This window comes from Pseudonaja textilis, chromosome 3 (genome assembly GCF_049901715.1).
Source record: "Pseudonaja textilis isolate UNSWEBS1 chromosome 3, rPseTex1.2, whole genome shotgun sequence".
NCBI classification, from domain to species: Eukaryota; Metazoa; Chordata; class Lepidosauria; order Squamata; family Elapidae; genus Pseudonaja; species Pseudonaja textilis.
In genome coordinates, this window is record NC_141992.1 from 42,606,009 (window position 1) to 42,627,886 (window position 21,878).

The 21,878-nt window shown below is 39.2% G+C and overlaps 2 protein-coding genes across 2 annotated transcripts in view; both read right to left on the reverse strand.

Moving 5' to 3' along the window:
• Positions 1–10,756, reverse strand: part of LOC148126085 (complement decay-accelerating factor transmembrane isoform-like) — a 39,608-nt gene extending 28,852 nt beyond the window's left edge. Inside the window, exon 1 of the mRNA XM_087928694.1 lies at positions 10,337–10,756. Within this exon, the coding sequence (XP_087784820.1) occupies positions 10,337–10,496 (160 nt within the window). The 5' untranslated portion in view covers positions 10,497–10,756. The remainder of the gene's footprint in view (positions 1–10,336) is intronic.
• LOC113446113 (complement receptor type 1-like) overlaps positions 1–21,878 on the reverse strand; it is a 164,413-nt gene that overhangs the window by 54,658 nt on the left and 87,877 nt on the right. The gene's annotated exons all lie outside the window — the stretch shown is intronic.

Sequence of the window (21,878 nt, forward strand, 5' to 3'; positions counted from 1 at the left end):
TAAAGATATCCTAAATCTTGCAATAGTGGTGAATATCTGTAGCTTGAATATAAGATGAGGGTGAAGATGCATTTTCTGAGCTTGTGGGTTAGTTTCCAAATGTTTCATTACCAAGATAGGTAACATCTTCAGCAGAGTTTAGGGAATGTCAGTGTCAGTGTTCATGAAAGCCCGAATCCTCCAACCCTTAGGAATAGCAATAGCCCACAAACCCACAGCCATACTGTGGTAATCATCATATTCTGTAAGTTCTTCGTACAGTTTTGCATAAGATCTGGGGATTTACAAACACTCCTCATGGGGGCAGTATTGCCTTTGTGATGGGCGTTTGGTCCTGTTTTGACCTGCAAAGCTTAGATGGACCAGGTATATCGGTGAAAGTTCACAGTACCCAGCCGAGCCATTCCCGTGGGACTTTCTGTGCTTAGATATTCTCATGGGACTTTTCGCAGCCCTGCTGAGGCCCCGTTGAGGTAATGCTGCTGAGGTAATGTTGAGGTCATTGTTTTGATTTTGTACTTGCATTTGCTTTCTCAATAAAAGCTGGTACCTGGGTTCTCTCAGGGCTGGCATTTGCTCAGACGGTTCCCTGCGTCTCATTTCAAGTGCCAGACCACCACACATACTCCGCTAGGAATTATCCAGGACCAAAGACAAAATAAAGAAGGATGAAAGAAACAATGTAATCTACAAAATCAACTGTAACCATTGCAACCAATTCTATGTGGGACAAACATCACATCAATTAAAAATCAGGATCCATGAACTCTGACTGGCAATCAAATGCCATGGTCCCAAATCTTTAATCTCTACCCACACTGACACAAAACAGCACTAGTTCGATTGGAGCAACACAAAAATAATTGGCCCTGCTATCACCCACCATGCTTATGAGTTCAGTGAAGCCTGGCATTCCACAAGCAATTCCATCAACAGACACATTGACCTACAACCAGACTATGAATCCCTCAGAATCCAAATCCAGTGCACAACCAACCAGAGACAGCACTGATCATCAACCAACCCACGCAACTCCTTTCCATCCAGGAATGGGCTGATACTGGTTCACCCTTGTTTGGGCAAACTGGTACCGAACTGGTAGCTAACTTTATGGATGGTTCAGTGAACTGGCAAATCCCACCTGTCCCAGGAGTTTCCACGTGGCCCATTTTGGATCCTAGATAAGTGCAGGGTCTGTGTGGAGGCTAGGGGAAGGCAAAAAATGGGCCTCCCTGAGGCTTTGAAAGGCCAGAAATGGGCACGTTTCCAGCCTTCAGAAGGCCTCTGGAGCCTGGGTAGGCTGTTTTCGTCCTCCTGGAGGCTCGAGGAAAGCTTCCGGAGCTTGGGGAGGACAAAAAACGGGCCTGCTGGAAGTTCAAGATGGCTGGAAATGGGCCCCTTTCCAGCCTCCAGAGGGTCTCTGGAGCCCAGGGAGGCTGTTTTCACCTCCCTGGAGGCTGGAAGAAAGTCTCCAGAGCATGGGGAGGGTGAAAACGTCCCCCGCCATGATATAGAAAGCTGACTAGGCCATGCCCACCATGTCCACACCCACCCAGCAATTGGACAGAAAATCGGTTGCTAAAATTTTTGAAGCCCACTCCTACCCCCACCAGCAGTTTACTTCTCAATGACCCTGACCTGATGTAACCTCCCTATCGTAAGACTCTTATTGATTCACTCCTGACCCATCACAAGACCCTCACTTGACATGCCCACACGCAAAGCGTTTATAAACAGAAGAATACTGATACTGACATCCCCTAAATTCTGCTGAAGATGTTACCTAGCCTGGTAACGAAACATTTGGAAACCAACCCACAAGCTTGGAGAATCAACCTTCACCCCCAAAACATAAACCTGTCCACCTCCTTGCATGTGTTTATACCATCCTTACATGCGTTTAAGTTCCTTACTACTTAAACTACTTATTACACTTGGAACAGGGTGGTCACTGGAGCTAGAAAAACATCAGTTCTCTCACTTTCTTGCAACTAATGTTGAGGTTTTGTCAAGAACCAAGGCAATGATTAGGAAATCAACCATCTCCTGCTTATTTCCCTTCTTGGATAAACTGCTCAATCTCTTCCCCACCCCCATATACACACATAAACATATACAAACATCAGATTTCCTCATTCTCCTAATCAATGCTGACACTCATTTCTTGATGCAAACAGTTGAGAGGACTGGGATTATGTATTGTTTATAGAAACAACAGAAAAAATGAAACAAAAAAGAAAAAAGGAAGAAAAAAGGAAGAAAAAAGAGAGCAATATCCAGGCACCTCAATCACTGATGAGTCAAGCTATGAAAAAATCATCAGCAATTATAATATTCATTCTAAAATATTGTAAAAATATTTATGGTAAAAAAGGAAATTAAAAAGGGAAGAAGAAAAATAAACTGAACTTGTATTTTCTGTGTATCATGTTGTGACTTTGGAAAAAAGAATTTAAATTTATAATGAATTATCTGCTCTTAGAGACAGTCCTGCCAACCTAGCAGTTCAAAAGCATGTAAATGCAAGTGGATAAATAGGTACCACTTTGATGGGAAGATAACAGCACTCCAAGTTTCACTGCACACCTAGCAGGATGTCATGCTGGCACATGACTGTGCAAATGTCTTTGGATACTGGCTTAATGGCATAGTACCACCCGCTATAGTCAGCTATGATTAGTGGAGTAAAATTCACATGGACTCCTTTACCAACCTGTACCTTAAAGATGGTGCTATGCAAACTGATGCAAACTCTGAATTATTATTTAAACATTTCTGAGGTTTACCATACATTCTTCTAGCTTGTGCAAGAAGGAGAAACAGGGAAATCTTGCACCAGTTTTGGTTCACATGCCTAAATATGTATCCAGCTTATTGTATAGAGGCCTCATTGTTGAAAATCCATGTTCAAATTTGAACCAAGTTTGCTAGGTCAGCCATCCTTTTAGCTCTGAGAATCAGCTCCCAAAATCCAAAGGCAACACAACTGAGAATTGCTGAAACTTCTCTACTGCTGAAAATTTTGTGAGTTTAAGTGTATAGTGTATATCTGGAGGAACCCCTGCCAGGGGAACACTACATTAAGTCATTCTAGGCAAATAACTATTTGTCTAATGAAATATAAATTACTCTGGAAATAGATATGTGGCTTGAACTAATTTTCAGCAACTTTTCAGATAGATATGTGAAATAGTAGGAAAAACTATTAGGGAAGACAGTATATCTCTTTAATCAGTATAGTACCAGAATCCATATCCTAGATATTTGTGTCTAAAATATTCACTTAAAGATATTTTATTTCCATCAATTTCCATTATTTGTGTCATGTCATAAGTATGCAAACGATGTAAACTTATATGAATGATGTAAGTTTGAATTTAACAAACATTCAGAAATAACAGACACACCCTCCCTGTAGTGTATTTAAATAGAGACTTCTAGGGCAATGTTCCTATTGGTTAGCAGAATCAACGATACGATTGGTTAGTCACGTTAGTATCTGATTGGCCGCCTATAGCGGTGGACAGTTTAAATAAATGCCATTGGTTGCGAGCCGCGGAGCAGCTGCTATAAAAAGGGCTGCTGCGGCTCGATTGCAGTTGAAGTTACTGATTGTTATTAAAGAGCTGAATTCAACTCCGGTCTGCGAGTCTCTTTACTGGCGACAGAACACTGGTGACAAGGATGGGATAAAAGAGACAAAGACCATAAGCACGTGGCAACGACAGCTGAAGGACCAACGAGATGGCCGGCAACAATTTGCCACCCGCACTGTTCAACCCAGCCGAAGAAGACTGGGAGTCATACATTGACAGATTCCTGATGTTTTTAGAAAGCAACGAGCTGCAAGGAATCACCGACCAAAGGAAGAGAGCTGTATTCCTAATGCATTGCAGTCAGACTGTTTTTAAAATGGCCAAGGCATTAGCAAGACCAAATGACGTTAAACAGAAGGCATGGCCAGACCTGAATCGGATGTTGGAGGAACCATTACGCACCGGCCGTATCCAACCTGATTAGAAGGCACAAGTTTTACAAGCGTGACCCACTAGAAGGCGAGAGCATTGGAGACTTTGTAGCAGCCTTAAGAGACATTGGGGCGGGGGCATGCGAATTCCTCAACATGGACGAAGCCATGAGGGATCTCATAGTCCTTGGACTAAGAGACACAATGTTACAGAGCAAACTACTAAACTGACCAAACATCACCGTGAACGAAGCCATTACTGAAGCAACTGCCACTGAAGCCGCAAAGAAATCTGCAGCAAAAATGAAGCAGATGAACACAACGGGCAGCCCGGGCATGAACAAAGAGAAGAAGACAGAGGGAACCCAAAAGCACGCTGCCATGACTTCTCACCATGAGGACATCAAATCATCAACCGATTCAGATGACAAAGATGAGGAAGTGAACAGACTCTACTCAGAAAGGAACTGGAGAGAGAGATGAAGCAGAAGATCCGAGTTCCAGTGTGCAGGTTTCGGTGGAAACCACCTGAGATCTGAGTGTCAATTCCTGGATGCCACATGCCGGCATTGTGAGAAATGGGGGCACATCGTAAGGGTATGCCGAAACAAAAAGAGCTATAGTTCAAGGGGACAAGGCAGTACCCACCCACCCACCCCCGAAACAAAGAAAGGACAATCGGAAGCTGTTGGAAACGTGATGGAAAAAGTCAATGGAAAAATGAAAAGGAAGAAACGCATCAAACTATCACAATTGGGATGGCCAGAACAACAAACACTAAGAAGGTTCGAATCAACGTCCTGATTGAAGGCGAGCTGTGCGAGATGGAAGTAGACTCCGGTTCGTATTTATCAATGGTGTCATGGAACACAATAAAAAGCTTAATTCCCAATATACAACACAGAGAACTTGAGAAGCAAAGCCTGATCATCAAGGACTACCAGGGTAACAAAATACCGGTAGTAGGGCTAGGACACTTTAAAGTAAATTTTAAAAGATCCTGCCATTAACCATTGTTGACAGAGATCACCCCAGCCTGCTCGGGTTGGAATGGTTCGAACCGCTCGGAATCGAGGTGACAGGAATCAACAAAACCACCATGACTGACTGGGAAAAATACCTGATAGAAGAATTCCATGACGTATTTGACGGGACCTTAGGCAAGTACCGTGGGACCCCTATATCGCTTAACTTAAACCCGAACGTAACTCCAGTTAGGCTTAAGGCCAGACGGGTACCATTTGCACTAAGACCTAAAATTGACGAACAACTAAACAAACTAATCGTTCAGGGGGTACTAGAGCCAACTGACCACGCCAGATGGGAGACCCCAATTGTGATCCCTATAAAACCTGATGGGTCCGTGCGCAACTGTGGTGACTATAAGGCCACCCTAAACCACGCATTGCAACAGAGCGCATACCCCGTTCCAGTAGTCCAACACCTGTTGCATTCATTGGGAAGAGGCAGGATTTTTGCAAAACTCAACCTCGCGCAGGCATATCAACAATTACCCGTTGATCCTGAAACAGCCGAGGCAGAAACCATCATAACGCACAGAGGTGCATTTAAATGCAATACATTACAATTCAGCGTAAGCGTGGCCCCTGGCATTTTCCAGAGCCTAATGGAACGCCTTCTACAAGGACTAAAAAGGGTGGTGCCCTATTTTGATGATGTATTAATATCTGCTGAAAACAAAAACCAACTAAAAGACTGTTTAAGGGCAGTTCTGACAAAATTTAGAGAAGCAGGACTCAAAGTCAAAAAAGAAAAATGCCAACTTGCCACAAACCAGGTCGAATTCTTGGGATACCTTATTGATGAAGCAGGAATCCACCCCACACACAAAAAATATGAGCAATTAAGGAAGCCCCCAGACCCAAAAACAAAACGGACTTACAGGCCTTTTTGGGTCTCATTAATTTTTATCATGTCTTTCTGCCACAGAAGACAACAGTAGCAGAACCACTGCATAGACTCCTCAATAAAAAAGCCAACTGGAAATGGGGCCACCAAGAAGAAACAACATTCCGAAAAATTAAAGACTTAATCACATCAAAATCAGTATTGATTCAATACAGCAACGCGCTACCTCTGTCACCTGCGACGCTTTGCCCTTCGGAATAGGCGCAATACTCAGCCACACGCTACCAGATGGCAGAGAAGCACCAATTGCCTTTTATTCCAAGACATTATCTAAAACTGAAAGAAACTACAGCCAATTGGACAGGGAAGCCTTGGCAGCCATCTCGGGGGTGAAACGTTTCCACAAATACTTATACGGTAGGACATTTTCTTTGATTACCGACCACAAACCATTATTGGGAATCCTAGCTGGAGACAGGGCAACCCCCAATTTCCTGTCCCCAAGAATGACTAGATGGTCAGAGTTTCTAGCAGCTTACAGTTACAAACTCATTTATCACCCAGGGAAAGCCATACCCCACGCAGATGCTTTAAGCCGTGCACCACTACCAGGTCACAATGACAATCCAGCTCCCACCACACAGACACTACAAATTGAAACAATGCCAAACTAGCCAATCACTGCATCAGACATCGCAAGGGAAATGGCTAAAGATGCACTGATGAACCGAATATTGAACTGGGTGGCACGGGGTTGGCCGGAAAAGATAAAAACCAAGACTTTTAAACCTTTTAAAAACCGGCAAACTGAATTATTGCTGGGAAAAGGGTGCATTTTATGGGGAGACTGGGTGGTTGTTCCTCAAAAAATTACAAGAAAAGGTGCAACCATGCTACACGAAGGACACCCTGGCATAGTAAAGATGAAGTCCCTGGCCAGAAACTACGTTTAGTGGCCAGGAATAGATAAAGACATTGAAACCTGGGTTAAAACATGTAACAAATGCCAATCTTCCAGCCCCCCCCTCAGCACCAGCCCTCGAATGGGAGACACCCAGAGGCCCCTGGTCAAGAATCCATATGGATTTCGCCAGCCCCACAAAAGGTTATACTTACCTGATCATCATGGATGCCTATTCCAACTGGTTGGAAGTCATCATCATGAATTCAACAACAACAGAAGCCGTCACCAAACAACTCAAAAAGCTTTTTGCCACCCATGGTCTACCAGATGTAGTAGTATTGGACAATGGGCCACAGTTTACAGCATTGGCTTTTGAACAGTTTCTCACAGAGCATGGAATACGACATGCTTTGACAGCGCCAGCTCATCCAGCGGCGAACGGTAGAGCGGAACGCATGGTTCGTTTTATGAAAGAAGCACTGGAAAATCTTGACGGAAGTGATATGCAAGAAAAACTCAACACCATGCTCACCATCCAACATATAACACCATGCACGACTATGAACAAGAGCCCAGCTGAACTTTTGATGGGAAGAAAATTGCGATCTTACTTGGATAGACTGCACCCTACCTACAACCCAGAAAAGCCACCAGACTCGTCCAGTAAGTACCGCTCCTTCTTACCAGGCGATTTAGTCTACACAAAAAATCTTACCGGAGAACCATTATGGTTATCGGCAATGATTACACAAATCACTGGCCCTCATTCCTACCACCTAGAAACCACCTATGGCAGATTGTGAAAATGACACATCGATCAGCTACGGTCCCGACGCATCGAACGAGACACCGACATTCCCCGAAACGCAGAACAAACACCCCCAGACATTAATAAAAAATCCGGAGGGGGGGGATCAAATTAATAATAAAGAAAATGAAAATAACCCGTTTACAAAACACCAACCGGAAACAGAGAACCCAGAAATAAATAAAAATCACTTACCATTAGAAGACTTCGAGAAACAAGAGGAGCTGAAGGAACCTCAGGGGAGAAGCAGCCAGGCCGACTCGACCTGCCCGCACACACAGCGAGGAGACCACGCTGCCCATCCAACAAACCCAGACCGTAGAGAAAGACCAACCAACCCAAGGCACGACCGAAGCGGCATGGTCAAGGCACCTTTCCAGGAGGTTCCAGAGGGAAGAGTGGAACGGACAGCTGGCCTGTCAGAACCGGCGGAGACCAACACAGGGACTGAACTGCGCAGGTCAACAAGGACTTACAAGAGCCCCGCCTATCTGCACAACTACGTTACGTTTGAACAAACCAAGAGGGGAGGGGTGTAGTGTATTTAAATAGAGACTTCTAGGGTGATGTTCCTATTGGTTAGCAGAAGCAACGATACGATTGGTTAGTAACGTTAGTATCTGATTGGCCGCCTATAGCGGCGGGAAGTTTAAATAAATGCCATTGGTTGTGAGCCGCGGAGCAGCCGCTATAAAAAGGGCTGCTGCAGCTCGACTGCAGTGGAAGTTACTGATTGTTATTAAAGAGCTGAATTCAACTCCAGTCTGTGAGTCTCTTTACTGGCGACAGAACACTCCCATCAAACTTATTACTGAAATGAAGGTTGTACTTTTAAATACTAGTCTACTACTAGTGGAATTTTTGATAAAAGAATTTCCACTGTCTCCTTGAGAAGCAGACCTTATGGGAAGAATGAGAACGTCCAGCCATAGATTCCACCTGGCCAACCATGCCCCACAGATGGACATTTGGTTATCAAATCATACCCCCTTTTAAGGTTGTTTTTTTTAGCCAAAAACATTACAAAGACACTCCAAGCATTCCAAGATTGGGGTTTATCAGACTTCTCGGCATCCTTGCTTTCTCATTCAGATCAGATGTCAGCCCTGTAAAGTTGGCTGTCAAACCCATTGAAGCAGTCAAATTCAGGAAACAAGAACCACTTGGATTTCTGCGGTATTGTAGCAGAAACCTGAAAGATTGCCAAAGCCACTCTCCATCTCAACTTGCATTTATCAGTCTCTTTCTCATGCTTCCCCTCTCTCCTGGACCAGGAAATCTTTTCTACAGTGGCTGAATCAATCTCTAGAGTATCTTGAAGTTATGTCTCTTTAAGATAATTGGAATACCATGAAGTTTTGTTTCATCTGAGCTAGCTGTATTTACCCCACATAATTCTAAACCAGGAAAGTAAATTTAGAGCACAGGCAGTAAAACTACCATGCTAGAACCAACACTTTCAGCATCTATCTAAATGGAGAACACTTCAGAGGGGATGGGTTCTTGTTTTCACTCTCCAGACCTATTAATATTGCTAAATATTCTGAAATACATAGAGTTTGACAGAAGATAACCTCTGGCTAGTTTCATTTTTAAAAATTATCTCTGCAAATTGATGAGGCACTTTTTTCCAACTTACTCCTGATCTTGCTACAGGACATATGATAATGTTTAATCAGAACATTACAACAGCCCTCCTGAATCAGCACAAGGTTCATCTTAGTTTAGATGCTTCTGTGGTGCTTATAATCAAGAGATGCTGACCATAGACCTACCCTCCAGGAATTCATCTTGTCCTTTTTTAAAGTTATTCAAATTAACAAACCCACATTTTGTGGCAATGAATTTTACAGCTTAATTATATACTGTATTAAAAAAGTATTTTTTGTTTATTCTAAATGTCTTTCTAATCAGCTTCATTGGTAATTTCTATTCAAGGCAAAAGAAAAAGTCTCCTTGTCCACTCTCCAAAAGTGTGATTTTTAGACACATTGATCATGGATCCGATCAGTCACTCTCTTTCAGAGCGAAAGAATCTCAACATTTATTTTGAATACCCTTTTCAGCTGTACCCCTTTTTTTTTTCCAAATGTAGCAATGAGAACTATGTACAGTATTCCAAAAATGGACATGCATTAGGGTAACATGAAGGTGTTAAAGCACTGAAAATTTCACTATCAGTTTCCTCATATGATAAGTTTGAAATTTTAATGACTCCTTTGTGCCTGTGCAGAATCCAGAACTGCAGCAGATGCAATTAATTTTAACTGAATTATGTTTAGGGTATTTAAACAGTGATTCACAGATCCAAAATAACTCCAAGTTATATACCATTTTGTTTTGTTTTTTTTCTTGAAAATATTTGTGTTCCAGGCAGAAGCATTTTACAACAAGTAGGAGCAAGTGTAAACAAAGATGGGATGAGATCAAAAGTAACATTTGATAGCAACAAGGTTGGTAAATTTACATTTGGTGTCCTGAGAGTTCACACCATTGCCTGGTCAGAACTAATATTAATAACTGGCTTCACAGAACATAAAGTGCATTTTCTTTTCTTTTCCACTCTTACCTATCTTTATATGAAGTAGTAATCGTGATCACTGACTCTCTCCTATGACTATATTTTGAAGATTATTTTGGACCGGAAGAGAAACAAGGACGTCCTTTTTCGGATCAACCGTTATTTGGATGATGGGAAGGCAGCAGAGACCGGCTGGCTAACAGTCGAGTAAGTGGCCGTCTAAGCGACGCAGTTCCCTCATCCCCTCCAATCCTTCCAGTTACTTACCCAGCACTCCGGAAAACAGAGAGAAGAAGAGCACTAAGATTCTGGGATCCAGATGGGAAAAAAAGTTCCGAAACATCACAGGGGGAACTTCTACCCATTTTATTCTTCCTTTCAAAGAATGAATCTCCAAGGCGCCAGGAATAAGGGTGCGGAACTGCATGGGTGGCGGGCGATAAAGGCTAATATCAGGAATCCCTCGGCTGACAGTAGGCTTAAGTAAGGGCTTCCCTGCGACTAATTGCGGTGGAAACAAGGCGGTGGGTAAGTCAAACTATTGCGAAAGTTCGAATTACGCTGCTCCGCGTTTTTTGTAATTCACTCCAATTCTTGCTCTCCTCCCTTCAAAAAAGTCTGACAGTACTGTATTTGTGGTTCATTGCTAGGCGCATGTTGTGTCAAACACACATTCTGTTTTTCCCGTTTTCAGAAATCCGGAAATGACTGTTTTACCACACCTAACTGGCAGAGCCAGGCTCCCAAACTGTCTATCTATGATACGCATTTAAAAGAACGCTTTCCGTTCTTTTAAAAGACTCGACTCTGCATGTTCTACCACAAAATTGTGCTTTTTCCAAAATATATCGACTGCTTTACTTCCCTTACACAAGAACACTAATTCCAGGTTGTATCATTATTAGATATAATGTCTCAATACTATAATCTGAGTTTTTAAAAATACTATTATCAATTTTATATGAATTTATAATAATGGTAGCTATTTGTCTATGAAGATTCTCAGTGATCCAGATTGTGGTTGTCCCAAAGGTGCTTTTTCAAGAGACAACTGGACTTTTTGGTTTTTCTTTCCTTTGAAGACTTTTCACTTCTCATCCAACAGAGCTGAAGAAGTTTCTTGGATGAGAAGCAAAGCATCTTCAAAGGAAAACCAGAAAGTCCAGTTGCCTCTTGGAAAAGCACCTTTGGGACAATGGTGGCTATTGATTTTATAGTTGTCTAGTGGCTCACATCTCCATGCCATTGTGTTCTAAAGATGTATGTGATAAGGAGTTAAGAAACATGAAATATATTCCTTCCAAATGTGAAGTATGTTTGCAAATTTTATGATTTAAAAATAAAATTATTTCATCAGAAAATATTACTTTACATTTATTGGCTATCTCCACTCAACACTAAGGGAAGGGCATTAGTTTTTGTATATTTTTTGTTGTAAAAAATTTGAATATTCTTCCACTATGGTCTGGTCTAGTCCAGCTAGTGCCTTGTTTTGGTTTTATATTACTACAAATGTTAATAAAAGTTTTGGAAGAAATATTATAATTAGGGAACATAATGTGGTATTGAACTTCAATTTGAAGCTATGGAATTTATTATCTCAAGAAGAAGTTTGGAATAGAGCATAGAGGATATTTTTGGTATAAGTGTAAAAAATGTATTATTTTGATTTTAAGGAGCAAGTCCAGGGCATGAGTTTATTATTTAGTCTGTGTTTTAAAATGAAAAGATGATGAGTATGTTTTGATAGGTTTAGATCTTATAAACTTCAGGATTGAAGTAATTTAGTCTGTTATCTGTAGTAATACGGATCTCCCCCCACCCCCCACTAATTAGGGATTTCTGGACACAGAGATTGTTTAACCATTATATTTTTGGGATGCTTTTTATTTTCACTACTTTTAAAAATGCAAATACCATGTTAGTGTGAATTGTCTGAAAACTATATTTGAGTAGAGCCATAGCTAGCCCTAAGCTGATAAAAAGTACTGTTCTTCATGCCATAGAAAGCATCTAACATCTAATGTAGTTGACTGATCCAAGTGAAAGCTACGAATGTGATCCTTTTAGGGACATGTACCTTTTAGAACAAATTGAACATCACTAACTTAGATCAAGAAACTATATATTAAAGGCATTTCTGTCTTGACTGCATTGATCTCCACTTTTTGAAGATCTTGTCCAGTACTGCTGCCTGATATTTATTTAGTAATTCCTGTACCTCACTAGATATGAATAAAAGGAGAAACAGAGCTGGGTTTACCAATATTCTGAAGATACTGATGACACTTTTTAATAAATCACTAAATTATTTACTCAGTGATTTCATATAGGTATTGAACAACATGGAGGATAAAATGTATTTGTTTCACAATGGCTTCATTTAATGAGGTTGGAACCAATCTTTCTACAGGGGAGAAATGTATAGCTTCAGTGACTGAGGTAAGCTACTACTAAATATAATAAACCATGAGGAACAAAGGGCAGCATAACATAAGGTTAACCAAGTTTTTCCAAACACTTTATTGACATCAATAGGCCTTAAAAACAAGGCGATCCCAAGAAAGTGAGGTGGTCCTGGATACTCTTACTCATTCAATTGGAGAATCTAAGTATAATTAATTTGATCGAATACTTTGCTTTCAAAGTATTTACCCAACATGTCTCAGTGAGCTGCTAAAGTTTTGATTTCTCACTGGGTTTGATTCCCCAAATCCCCGAACACTCTGAGAAAATTCCAGTAGTGATACTGAAAACATGCAATAGTAAAGGAAAAAATATTTTCACCTTCATCACTATCACAAAGTTGGCTCAATGAGTTCTTACTAATGTTGGTTGAGAGCTGAGTTTTCCTTTACCTTCCTTCCAGTTACTTCTAACTTGCTCTTTTGCTCTCAAGTGAGATATATAGCAAGAAATTGAATGGGTTTGACATTGATAACACACTCAAAAATTATCAACCGGCTTGTTCTTATCTTTATCTGAACAGACACAATTTTTAAGTAAGTTTGCAGCATAAAACCTGCCAGAACTTTATACAACATCTTTCCATGCTGCCTTGGTCTAATGGTTAACTGATCATAGCTGGTATAAAATCTTCCACTTTCAGACCACCATCTTTTTTCCCAATAGAAAATAAAAACAGATCCACAGTGCCATGTGTACTGAGTTAATAACAAGTTCAAGAACCACAATTTTCTGAATAAAATATAAGCATTGCCAACTAAGCCAGTCCCAGCATGAATGTTGATAGTTCTCAGAACTTATGATACTGTTGACTATAGAATTCTTCTGGAGCACTTATGAAGATTGGGAACTGATAGCATCATTTTATGGTGATTCTTTTCCCATCAGTTGTCATTAGGTGTGGGAGAGAGAGTTTGGGGCCTTAGCTATTACATTATGAGATGACATTAAGCTCTGGCATCTCTCATCCTGTTTGTCAGGTCAAAGGGGACTCTACTGTGCCATGTTCTTAAAATCCTGTAGTGTGTGAATTTGTGAAATACCCAGGCATGTTAGTTTCTAAAGATATTTAAGTTTATTTCTTATGCAGAAAGTAGTTCAACTCAAATGCTATATGGCTGTCACAAATAATAATGTGAATATATTAGCAAAAGAGACAGAAAAGTCAATAACACAGCAGTAAATGCATTTTTAAAGCAGGCTATCATAAATATATTCAATAATCCCAATAGTGGACTTCCGGTTTTAGTTTCTTCACTGACAGACCAAAACCGCGATCATGCGCAGTTTCGATCTGTGCTCGCTGCCGGAGCACCCCGAGCCCGCTGGCTTCGGGGCTAAGCTACCCCATAGAGGTGGTGAAGAGGGGGGAGACTGCCAGCAGGGTTGAGGAGAGCCGCACCTCTCCTCCTAAGCTGGCCATTACTCCCTTTCCTGAAGGCGGTTGCAGTGGTGGTCAGAAATGGCCACCTCAAAGAACTCAACTGGAAAAGAATGTGCAGGAGGAAGATAAGAAGAGAAAGTTTTGGTTGACCGGGTTAAACTGCAAAAGCAACAACACAAGGTACCCCGGAATTTAAACTATAAAAAAAAATAACATTGTTCCCAAAGAAGATTTTGAAGCAGTGAAAGAGAGAGGGAAGGGAAAGGATTTGTGTTGTTTTTTCTCTTCCCGTCCATATACTGACAGCTAAGAGACTTAAGCAAGTAATTGAAAAAAAACCCACTTTGACATCAACAGGCATTTAAGCTGAAAATAAAATGTCAAAGGGATAATAAAGACTTCTGGATACTTAAAAGCTTTTAAAAGCAGGAAAGGAGAGAAAAAGAATAAAAGGGCAGGATCTGGAAAAATGGAGGAGACTGCCTGGAACTAAAACCTTAACAAGATTCCTAAAAGATACATTTTAACTGAAACTTGGCAACAAAATAGTAGAACCCCAGGAAGAGAAAGTTGAAAAAAGAAGCAAGAAGAAACAGCTTGGGATTATTTGGATTATTTGGTGATCTCTGGATTTTTGGTTATTGCATTTAAATGACTAAAATCAATTGGGTGGTTGTTTAAAAGTGTTTAAAATGGCACCACTTTTAGGAGAACTGAAAGTGGAACTTAAAAAGTACAAAGAGGATGCACAAGAAGGAAGAGGTTCTTTTGGGTTCGTATTTCAACTCTTAGAAATGGAGATCTGGAACTATGAGAAACAACAAGAAATGCTTGCAGAACAAGAAGATTGGGACAAAGAAGAAGCCATCTTTAATGATCAAGTAATTTTATGTGGGGGGAAAAAAGGAAAGCGGGGAAAGAGAATGAAAAGTTTAAGATTTGAAAAAACAACCCCAAAAAAAGAATAGTTTGAAAAATAAGTATAATATTAGAAAGCAACAGAAGAGGGGATTACAGAAGAGAGAATTAGAAATAGAGAGACAAGGGGGTAAAAAGGGGAGGGAGAAGAAGAGAGGGAAGAAGAAAAGGAAAATAAGTTATAAAGGACAGAAACAAGATATAGAGAAACGGGGCAAAGGTATAAGAATTGAAAGTATAAGCCTGTTTAGAGATAATGGGTAAAAACTTAATTGTAAAAGGGATTCTGCAAAGGTACATAAGATAGTATTGTTATATTACTGTTAGGAATATGAGTCACCTAACAGCTATTTGGGATGGAAATATATAAACCAAGATAGACATTTTAATACTGTATCTTTAAGAGCATGCAAAAAGTGTAATTGGGTGTGGTTTCTCAAACGGCCATAAGATGGAGCCAGAAACCTGGATTGTTTAGTCTCAGGAAGTCTCAGAAGAGAGTGTGAGTGAATTTCTGTTTCCTTCTATTGGAGAAAGTTGACTGTTACTGATCGTTGATGTAAGTCTGATACTGAACTGTTTTTGACACTGGACTTTGTTATTGGATTAACCCTGGACTAAAAGCTGACTAATCTTACCTGTGAATGACTTTGGACTGCTTGTTTGGACTGTGCTTAAACGTTTATTGAAAGTAAAAACCTACATTAACTGTACAGTGTATCTGTGTGTTGTGTGTGTATTATTCACACACTTCTCTCACTACGTCTCCCTGTATGCGCTCATTCTCCTAATGGGGAATTACCTCAACAATTATAAATAGAAATAATCTTTGAAAATATGCTTAAGATGATAGATAAAATATTTATTGTAATCTAGTGGAATGTTTGTTAAACACATGAAATAAAGTGAATGAGAGAATTAAATTCCAAGGAAGTAGGATATTTAATTGAAAAGAAATGTTAAAGATGTTAAAATTTTAATGAATATTAATGATAGAATTGAATTGGAATGGAATGAGTGTTATATTTATATTTATATGTGTGTGTGTGTGTGTATAATCTTTTTTTTAAGAATATAGTGTGCATTTTTAGAATGTATCAAGCAGAATTCGATTGGAAGTTATGTATTATATTGAATGTTATAATCTTAAAGGTATACATTGAAGCTTAAATAAGAGTTGAATGGATAAAATTAAAAGATATAAAGGTGTCATACTCCAATTAGTAACTACAGGAGAAAATTTGTTTAATGAGAAAAGATAATATGAAATTGAAACAGGACAGACAAAAGTATAAATATAATGATTTGAATTGAGATGAGATAATCAAAATAAAGTTGAGAAAATTAAGAGGGGAAAAACTATGTAGAAAATGTAAAACAGTAATAAGATATGGAATAGAACACAAAAATGAGCATGAAATTGAGTTTGTGTCTGTATGAAGAAGTGTACCATGCTATTTTCAAAAAAAGATGTTTTATCTGTATTATGGTTTTTTTTGTGAAAACCCAAATAAAATTTTCAAAAAATAATAATAAACCCAATAGGGTTCTGGCAAACAGTTTTCAGAGTGTTGCTATCTGCTTAGTCAGCTCTAAAAGCCATCAACAGAACCACCTTAATAAGCTTATCCCTTTGCTGTGCCATGCAGAGCAGCAGAATTAGCTTCTGTTACAGCTCATAACAGAAACTGATTAGTGTGTGTTTGTGGATATCCCACCTTCCTACAGCATTTCCCTTCCTTTTGATTGTAAGTTTCCCTCCAGCAATCAGAATTCCATTTCAGATGTCAACTACTCAGTCCTCACCAGCATGCGGTTCTTGCAATACCTTTAATTTGGGAGTTAGAAGTTAATAATACTTAAACCCTGATCAAAGAAGCCATTCCTTGGAGAATTTATACCTTTGCATATAACAGATGAAATTTTGCTAACAGGATAATCAGATGTTTCCTTGTGGCAACAACAGGAGTCTAGAAACTAATTTCTGTGAAGAGTGGTTGAAGACTTTTAATTAGGGAATGAGCAATTCCTTTTATGCGGTCTTTTCCTTTCCTTTCCTTTCCTTTCTTTTTGTATTGCATCTGGAGAATGCAGATGGAGAATGCCTTAACTTCTAATGCATGTATAACATTTGAAATTGTAAGTACATTATAGGTATAGATATGATGTGTTTATATTCTTTCGGCAAGGAGAAAAGAAGACTGAAGTGTGAATATTGTTGTCTATTTAACCTCTTTTATTGAAGCATTAAAACATCAGTTTAGAAGTTGTGTTTCTAACAAGGAGTTCCTGTAATCATATTCCTGTGGGTCTAATCTGATAAGAGACAGGATGTGCAAAGAGCAATTGTGCTGTACTTTGTGACTTGTATTTTACTAATGAGAAAATAGGAGCAGCTCTAAATAAAGAAGAGAAGGGAATGTAGATAGCAGGGTGGGGGAGGAAGCAGCAATGTTTCATGCTGTGACTCAGGTCACAATAAGCAAAAAAAACAAAAAACAACTTCAATAATTCTTTGAATGTTTCATCTACTCCATGATTACAGAGCACTGTGAAATAAGATAAGTGAAATAAGATATCTGATAGGACTGTAGCAAGTATACAGAACTCACATTTTTTGATCCAAGATTAAGTTTGCCTATGAGAGAGAATGTACTCTTTCAGTTTTAGTTGAAAAGGTTTGGTATGAATATATTTTTGGAATTTGTTTTTTTTTTTGTCAGCAGTACCTTGTTCAAATACCTGTGTTCAGGATCACAGCATTAAAAGAATCAGACTCAAACCCACAACAAGGGAGAAATTTCCTGACAGTTAGAACAATTAATCAGTGGAACAACTTGCCCCCAGAAGTTGTAAATGCTCCAACACTGGAAGTTTTTAAGAAGAGATTGGACAACCATTTGTCTGAAATGGTGTAGGGTCCCTTCCAACTCTGTTATTCTATTCTATTCTAAAATTATTCTGATAATGTTTATTTCAAAAAGATTTAAGAAGTCTCATCTGCGTAAGCTGCATCCTGTGTAAGAGAAAAAGGGCAAGGCACTGGCTGTTTGCAGTTTTGGGGGGGGCTTCACTTTGGTCAGCTTGAGGGAGCAGAAGCTGGCATTATGGAAGATTGTAATTACTGTTCTACTCACTGTTAATTCACTTTAATTTTTAATCTTATATGTTATTATTGGATGCCTATTGTGAAACTGACTCAGATGTATATGAGGGAATTCTCCAGAATATAATGTCAACCCCCCAAAAATCAGCTGATGTGCCATTTTGTTGTCTCATTTAATCATAAATGCATACCTGGAACTCAGTCTAAATCTCATAATTCAGAAGGTGGGAATGGCTGATTCCATAGTGATTAGAAGCAAGTTACTAACATTCTGGAGCCGGAGAAATCAAATAAATTAAGTTAAATTGAATCAAATCAAAGATTAAGCACAGATAAGAAATGGCCATTGTAGAATTTGTACACATTAATGGATAAATGGTAAATAGTAGTTGTAGCTATTAATAGCTATTATAGGGGTTTTTCACATGTATGATTAATCTAAAATCTACTCCAGTCTATGAGATATTAGGATTCATCCAAGGGCTGCATTATTTATGTGTCGAACCCAAGTATCCCCCATCACAAGATAATGGGTCCTTTCTTGCAAATCAACTATGATTTTCCAGGATCCAATCTGGGTCAGTCACCAGAACCAGAGATTTTTGTCTTCTGAGCTGTCAGATTCATGCTGTAGTATATTTTCAGGGAACTTCTCTCTAGCAGAATGTGTGCCTTTCTATGTGTGGTATTTATAGTGCCTGTTCTAAGTGGTAACTGAACTGCCCAGCCCTCACCTTCTAAGTACTTGATAGGCTGGTAATAAATCAGCACTCTTATTAACTGACAAGGAGCCTGTTTCCAAGAGTTCAATCACTTCTCTGGCTGTTTTTGTGCCTACTAGTACGATAATCTTAGTAGTTGCAAAGCTGAATATGTATTCTTGTTTATTGCAGCTTGAGGCTGCAATGATTTTGCTTGTTAAGTATGTGTGACTATATTCCTGGAAACTTTCTTCTGATTAAGCATGCCACAGAGAGTCAGAGAACCATTTAGGGCACAATCTCTTCACTTTTTTGCAGATTGAGATTCAGAGCAAGCAGGTATTGTTTAGAATCAGGTGTTCATTTTTTTTTCCTATTTAGTGTGGTCTACAGTGTTTGTATTTTGGGGGAAATCAATTGACTAAATTTTGACTACATTTAAAACATAAAATTTTATGTTGCTATCCACTTCCTATCCACCTGGAAAGGACCAATTCAGCACTTATCAGTACCAGAATCGCAAGGAGCCACAAAGAGGTTTCTGTCATGACATGGCTCAAAGCTCAGGAGGATGAGGAGGGGAGGGGTACTTTCTCATTCCCTCCGCTGCAATTGAATAGGAAAAGTACTGCTCCCAGTACCAATGAGAGTTGTTTTTGCCTAATTAATAATGCATACTTTGTATTAAATATTTTGATACCAGTTTGTCAACAAATAATATATGAACATGTTAAAATACAAGTTATTTCTCTGGCTGCAACAAGAACCATATTTTCTACTAATTATGAATGAAGGGAAGTGGAACATATAAACAGACCAGAGCTTGAATATTGTCCAGAAATTGGAAAACCCCGATTCATCCTTAAGCTGTTTACAAAGAGAGTCCCATGTACTATCCATTTGCCAATGAATTCCCCTAGAGCCAACCATATTCTTCTCCCACTCCATGCACTCAAAGCTAATCTTGTGATTGTATGTGTAGGTACTGGAAATTCCAACTAGAATAATAATTGAAAGGGATCTTGGGGGTCTTCTAATCCAACCCCCTACTCAAGCAGGAGACTACACCAGGGATGTTAAATTCATGGTGTGCTGGCCATGCCCACCCCTGTTTTAGCAAAGGGGGAAAAAGTCGTAATAGATCACATGATGTCAACATGACGCCCAAGTTTGACACTCCTTCCCTTCACCATATTAGACAAATGGTTATCCAATACCTTTTTAAAAACCTCCAGTAATGGAGCACCAGGGGTGGGATTCTATCGGTTCTGTCCACCTCTGTAGAACCGATTGTTCTGAAGAGCAGCAGACATAGAACTGTTTTGGCCCACCCGCCTGCCCGGGTTCTTACCTGCCCTTTATTTCCTGCTTTTTCAACCTCAGCTGCTTTGTGCGGCACAGCTGCGGTTGAAAACACAGGAAAAAAGGGCTTTTCCAACTACTGCACACCTGCACGCAGTGCTACCCAGCTTTCCAGGCAGCTCAGCAGGTCATAAATTGCACTCGTGCGACTCACACATCCGTGCGCGACGCAGAGCATAGAACCGATAGTTATACCGGTCAGATCCCATCCCTGTGGAGCACCCACAACTTTAGAGGGCAAATCATTCCACTGATTGTTATGTCAGGAAATTTATCCTTATTTCTAGGTTGGTTCTCTTTTTGATTAGTTTCCGCCCATTGCTTCTTATTCTGCCTTCAGGTGCTTTGGAGAATAAGTTGCCCCTCATCTTTGTGACTGCCCCTTAGATACTGGAACAGTGTTATCATGTCACCTCTAATTCTTCTTTTTGTTAAACTAGAATACCCAATTCCTGCAACCATTCTTCATATGTTTTAATCTCCAGTCCCCTATTCATCTTTGTTGCTCTTCTCTGCACTCTTTCTAGAGGCACAATCTTTCCAGTCTTAATCCGAGAAGATGGACATTGCGTCATTGAAAAGAAGTATATCAGAAGTAGATAAGGAGAAAGAATTGGAATCACTCTGCAGAAATGTCAGGCCTGATTGGTTCAGTTTGGGTAACTGAGAAATAAGGGTAGCTAGTTTGTCTGTGTGGGGTCCGCAGGGAAATGTTTGAAGGAATAATTTTAAATGTTCCTCGTTAACAGTTGGTACCAGATAGTCTTTGCTTAGGGAATAACACAAGAAACAAGGATTGGAGCATGAAAACCCAGCTCCACAATATGCATGGCCACTCCATTCTCCATATATCCTGTTTTTAGTAGTATAGTGAATAGAAGCATTTCCAATGAAGGGGTAGCCTTTGTCACATGTATATGTTACACCTGTCCCATAGGAGAAATCTTCCAGATAATTTCCAATGTGCTTGCCATGGGAAATATTTGATGGTGGCAAACATGGAATAACTAGAAAGAACAGGAAAATGGCAAGGCTTGTTAATCTTGTCTGCTTCCTCTTTTGCTTGGTCCATATGCAGTCCATCTTCCCATAATTTCTGTTTTTCACTTGTTAATGTCAATTTAAACGTTAATTTAAGAGATAAACCATCTTAACAGTTAATTTAAGACAAACCACCAGCAGGTGGGAGATGCTATTAGAGGCTTATCAAACAAACTGTTATGGAATTATTTTAATACAAATTTATTAAATTTCAAGAAAAAAATACAAAATAACAAAAAAGGGGAACAGGTAATTGAAAGGGGAAAAGATTAAAAAGAGAACAAAGTGGAAAGGAGGAAAGGGATAAACAATCTACATGTATATGCAAGTTTAACAACATACGTTACCATGTTGAATCCAATAAGATATCATTAAATCAAAAATATTTATCCATCATTAATGAACAATAGTAAAATAATTTCTAAAAATAATAGTTTAAAAATAAATATAAACAAAATATTAAAATGGCCATAATTTCAATGCCTATTCATTTTTCCAAATCCATTCTTTTTGTTACTAACTTTTATAGTTGTTTCATCTCTACACATTATATTACTTCACTAATATAAGCCTTTAATTTTCATTTTCCTCATTCCATTCATTAATTTTTTTTCTTTTGGCATACAACGTAATGACTAAATAAAACATAATATGTATTTATAAAATGTTTTTCCTAATGTTTCATTTTAATGTTAACTTTAATGTCTTGGTGTTCCATGTGAATCTTATCCAATTTTTATCTCAATAACATTTCAATTCTCTCAAACTTACCTTCTAAGAATTGTAACAATTTTTAAATTAAAATATTCCATCTCCAAAGAGTTTTCATTT